The sequence below is a fragment of the Trachemys scripta genome, chromosome 22, assembly GCF_013100865.1.
Source record: "Trachemys scripta elegans isolate TJP31775 chromosome 22, CAS_Tse_1.0, whole genome shotgun sequence".
Classification (NCBI taxonomy): domain Eukaryota; kingdom Metazoa; phylum Chordata; order Testudines; family Emydidae; genus Trachemys; species Trachemys scripta.
In genome coordinates, this window is record NC_048319.1 from 6835040 (window position 1) to 6839828 (window position 4789).

Genomic DNA, 4789 nt, shown 5'->3' on the forward strand with positions numbered 1-4789 from the left:
CCCCCCCCCCCACCTCCTGTCCCGATTTTTCACACTTGCTGTCTGATCACCCTAAGCCCAGCTGCAGGCCTGGATGGGGTGTGTTCTGAGCTCACACCTTTCAGGGAAGGGGTGGAGTTGGCTGAAGTGGGGGGGTCGGGCATGTTGAATCTTTAGCAGAGAATTCTTTTCTCCACCATGTTAGCTAAGCATTGCCATTAAAGGTCCGCCAACAAATGCAGCATTTGAAACAATCTGACTATAAATCCCTTGCCCTCTCAGTTGCTGTAGTTTTCACATCCTCTGCTCTTGTGATGTCACCATATGACATGGTCTCTCGTTACTATAGAGTCTTATAGATTAGACAGGACCTGAGATTGTAATGGTAAAAAACGAAGCATAACTCCCTCCCCTTCTCCCTTTTGACTGAGGAAAAATAAATCCTGCAGGCCTCTCTTATCCATCATAAAGAAGCAAATAGGGCCCAGGCCACATATCTCCATCCCCCCTTTGCAGGATCGCTAATAGTTGTCCAGACTTGTGTTCCTTGCACACCCAACACTCCGCATGAGTCTTAAACGCACAACAAATTCATAGCGGGTTGGAGTGAGATGCTCATTGCCATGTAATTCACTGCATCAGAAAGACACATTTCTACCAAGTAATCTGAGCGCTTATTAGTGAGATGGAATAGGAACCCTCATTAAATATGGATTTCTTACCCACATCTAGATCTGTTCCAGTCCCTTAAAAAAAAAAAAAAAAAAAAAAAAAAAAAAAAACACACTGCCAACCATTTCAAGTCAAATATTTTCATGACCCCCTTACATTTATTATGAGGGTTTTTTTTTAAAAAAGTTGCAACAATAAGCCTATATAATGTATTTGTGTGTGGCCTTAAGAGGTTGACAAAGAATACTTGACCTTGATGAGTGAGAGTAGTGGGGGATGGGAGAGCTAGATTTTCTTTGGTTTAGATTATAATAAAATGTTAATGCCTTGTGACTACGTCCTCCTACCCCCGTTTGCCTTATGCGATCCCCTCTGAGGATCGGGATCTGCTGGTTGAAAAGCACTGTTCTGTAGTAATGCAAACTGGGTTTCTGTTGCTTCTCGTTCCCTTTCAGGTTCGTTGTCAAAGGCAGCCTGGCTGGAGGTGCCATGTACGTGGCGTATGATCAGGGGCTGCTGGGGAATGGCAATCAAGGAGCAGAGGCCCTCAAAAAGGCTCGAGCAGCGCTGCCTCCAGCTATCCAGGAATGGACGAATTACACAGGCTGGGAGGTAAGGACTAGGGCCTAGTCTTCACTTACCGGCTGGTCCGGAGGCACGCCATCGATGTTCTGGGATCGATCCCGGAAGTGCTCACAATCGACGCCGGTACTCCAGCTCGCCGAGAGGAGTACGCGGCGTCGACGGGGGGAGACTTCCGGCCGCGTCTGGACCGCGGTAAGTCCGGAGTAAGGTACTTTGAATTCAGCTACGTTATTAACGTAGCTGAATTTGCGTACCTTAGTCCGAAGTCCGGACTAAGTGTAGACCAGCCCTAGGCCAATAAGCCTGGTTAGCAAATTGTCTTGGTGGTGACGGAGGAAGGGAAAGGGCTGGGGTAAAATTCTGGCTCCGTTGACGTCAACGGGAATTTTGTCATTGACTTCAATGGAGCCAGACTTCTTCCCAGTACTTATTTTTTAATAGGAGGGGAATGGAAGGAGAATAGATTTTTAAACTTGTTGGGAGGGAGAGAATTTATCTGAGGTGAGATAATTTGCAAAGGATGAGAGAAAATGAAAATGTCATCTGGGAGATTTTTTTTATATATAGCTGGTATTCCTGAGCCACCTTTCCTCTGAGGATCTCTAAGCACTTAACAAACACTAATGCGTCGAGCTTAAAGACCCATTTTGGCCATGGAGCTTATAGTTAATCAAGTTGTATATAAATTGCTTACTGTTTTTGTCGTTGTTCGGGGTTGTTGTTGTTTTTTCCCCCCTCACTTAATCCGGGTCCTTAGATTGTGAGCAACTCAGTCACCTTAGTGACTTAGGCACATAAGCTGCTTTTGAAAATGTTACCCTTTGATCCAATTTAACAGCTGGGTCAACTGAGTCAGAGCTTAAGTGATTTGCCCAAGGTGACCCAGGGAGTCTGTGGTAGCTTCAGTTTTTCATTATCCCCTCTAAGCCATTATTTAGCCGTTTCATATATAGTTCATGTCCACAAACACTTCTGATTCTCCCCCACCCCTTTCTTCCTTTTTTTTTTTAGCTTCCATCCACTCCAAAATTTGACTTTTCTGTCTCTGAATCCTGGAACACAGGTAAGACTTGATCCTTTACTGTCTAAGCTATAGAATGGGTCTATGATCAGTGATACAATTTATCCTAGAATGCTGGCCCATTAGATTGAAAGATGAAAGAAGGGTGGGAGGCAGTGTGGCCTAGTGAACAGAGCAATGGAGTCGAACTTGGGACACCTGGGTTGTAATTACTGGCTTTGCCACTGGCCTACTGAGTGACCATGGCCAAGTCACTGCCTGTCTGTGCCTCAGTTTCCCATCTGTGAAATGGGGAAAATGATGTTTATTTCCTTTGTAAAGCGCTTTGAGATCTACTGATGAAAAATGCTGTGTAAGAACTAGGGATTTTTACTATTATTACCTATGCAGCACGTAATTTAAGACAGCAAAACTGACCATGATCAAGGAGGTAGCAATATAAAGAGACACTATGATGACTTTTACTCCTGAGAAGTCCCGTCTCTGATGAAGGATTGAAGAGTTTATAAACACAACTGGCTTGTTGTATAAGGCTACTTAGTACAGTTGAACTCAGCCTTTGCCCTGCTAGGCTAGTGTGAAAAGGGAAGATGTTTCCCTTTATTCCTGCACCCCCTTAAGATAATATTTTGTCCTTCTCTAGCAATTTTTATCTGAGCATTTCAAAGCACTCTGTAGACACTTAGCAAATTAGTTCAGTGCACTCATGATGCAGCTACATTTCCTCATTTTACAAACAGGGAAACTAAGGCCCACTGAAATTAAGTGACTTGCCCAAGGTTACACAGAGGGAGTCTCTGGGAGGACCAGGAATAAAACTCAGCTCTCCCAAGTCCTGGTGCTGTTTTAACCACAAAACCATCTTTCCGCCTGGTTTGAGGTGGTGTGAGACAGCTTTCCCCACCTCAGAGTCCACTGATGCCAGATGAGACAAGAATTATGCCTAGGTTTGTCTGAAACCTCCCTTCATAAGAATAGATCTCACCTATTAAATGGGGAGATCTATGTCATCCATCATGAATAACAGTAGCAAGTTCAGTGTTGTGTTAATGCTCTTCTCAGGACATCTCTCCGCTATTTTTCTTGCAGGAGTTCAGGCCACCATGTCTGCTCTATCTGTAGCTCCCACCAAGGTCCATGAATACACCCAGGATGGCTGGAAGTACATGAAGAACCTCATCAAATGAACACTCTCTCTCTCTCTCCTGCGTTTGCTGTTTCCTCCATGCTACTGTCTCGGAGATGAGATGTAGTACACCCCACTAGAGGGCAGCTCAGCCATGCAAAGGCTCCAATAAAAGACTCTGGAACTTCCCTTTGCTCGTGGGTTGGTGTTAGCATGCCGGCTCTGCTGTTATTGTTGGGTTTTATTACAGTAGTGCCTACAGGCCACAAAGGAGATAAGGGCCCTATTACGCTGGTGCTGTACACACACACACTCCCTGCCCTAAAGAGCTTGCAATCTAAATAGACTGTTAGGAAACTTCGGCCATCTAGAAAGTGAGTGCCAAATATTTCAGTGCTGTGTACCTTAAAAAAACCAACCTCCGACAATTAACCAGCCACTCACGGTATGAAAAGATCTGGCCCAAGAACAGATTCTGCAAATTACTGTAGAACTCTATCAAATGGAGAGGAAGGGGGCTTTTACCCCTTACTGCCCTAAGAATGTTAAACCATGGGAGTGACGAGGGGTTTTTGACACCTTATCCCAGGCCGTGACCCCCAATGCTGAATAATTTTGTTCTTGCAGCATTGAATCTAGTGATCATAATGGTCTCTTATGGCCTCACAATCAATGGGATTCAGTGGGATTACTCCTATAGGCTGGCCTGTGAGTAAGGATGGCTGAATCAGACTCTTCTTTAGCAAAGGGGGAAATTAGATATCCTACGTGAAAAGTGTCAGACTTTTAAAAATATATATTTAATGTGAAATTCCTTATTTGAGAACGTGATGCACTAAATGATTGATTTGGCCCAGTAAAAGCAGCAGCAGATAACTTTTCCCTTCTCTCCTCCATTTCTTCTAATAGCTGATCTCCAAGTGCTTTACAGACATTAGCTCTCCCCGTCTTTTTGAAGCAGGCAGGTGAAGGGACTTGGCAAAGGTACCTCAGCAAGTCAGTGGCAGAGCAAGGAATATCTTTCTGCATAAAGCACTTATTGTTCTAGCAGCTGGAGGTAGAACCCAGGAGTCCTGACTGGGGGTAGCTGGATTTTCAGCAGCAGCTGCTGGACGCTGAGTATGTTTGAAAAATCTGGTCACTTCTTTTAGGTGCTTAAATGGGAGCTGAACTCTTTGGAAAAAGCTGCTCCAAGGTGTTGCTCATGTGTTCTGGATGGTGATGCCCTCCAAGAGCAGACCTGGATCAGGAGGACGTGCGTCTGCTATATTATGGTCTCGTACTCCTGGTGTGTTGTTTCAACGTAGAGCTCCTCGTGTTCCCAGTATATTAACGTTCGCCTTTTCTCAGGTTGCTGGCTGAGTGAGTTCTCCTTGACCGTGGACTTCATGCTTTTCTCCTCTAAG

General features: G+C 44.7%; 1 protein-coding gene across 1 annotated transcript in view; it reads left to right on the forward strand.

Annotated features, from left to right (window-relative positions):
- Positions 1–3571, forward strand: part of MICOS13 (mitochondrial contact site and cristae organizing system subunit 13) — a 9191-nt gene extending 5620 nt beyond the window's left edge. The window contains exons 2-4 of the mRNA XM_034755246.1: positions 1107–1263; positions 2248–2299; positions 3347–3571. Of these exons, the coding sequence (XP_034611137.1) occupies positions 1107–1263; positions 2248–2299; positions 3347–3444 (307 nt within the window). The 3' untranslated portion in view covers positions 3445–3571. The remainder of the gene's footprint in view (positions 1–1106; positions 1264–2247; positions 2300–3346) is intronic.
- The last annotated feature ends 1218 nt before the right edge of the window (positions 3572–4789 follow it).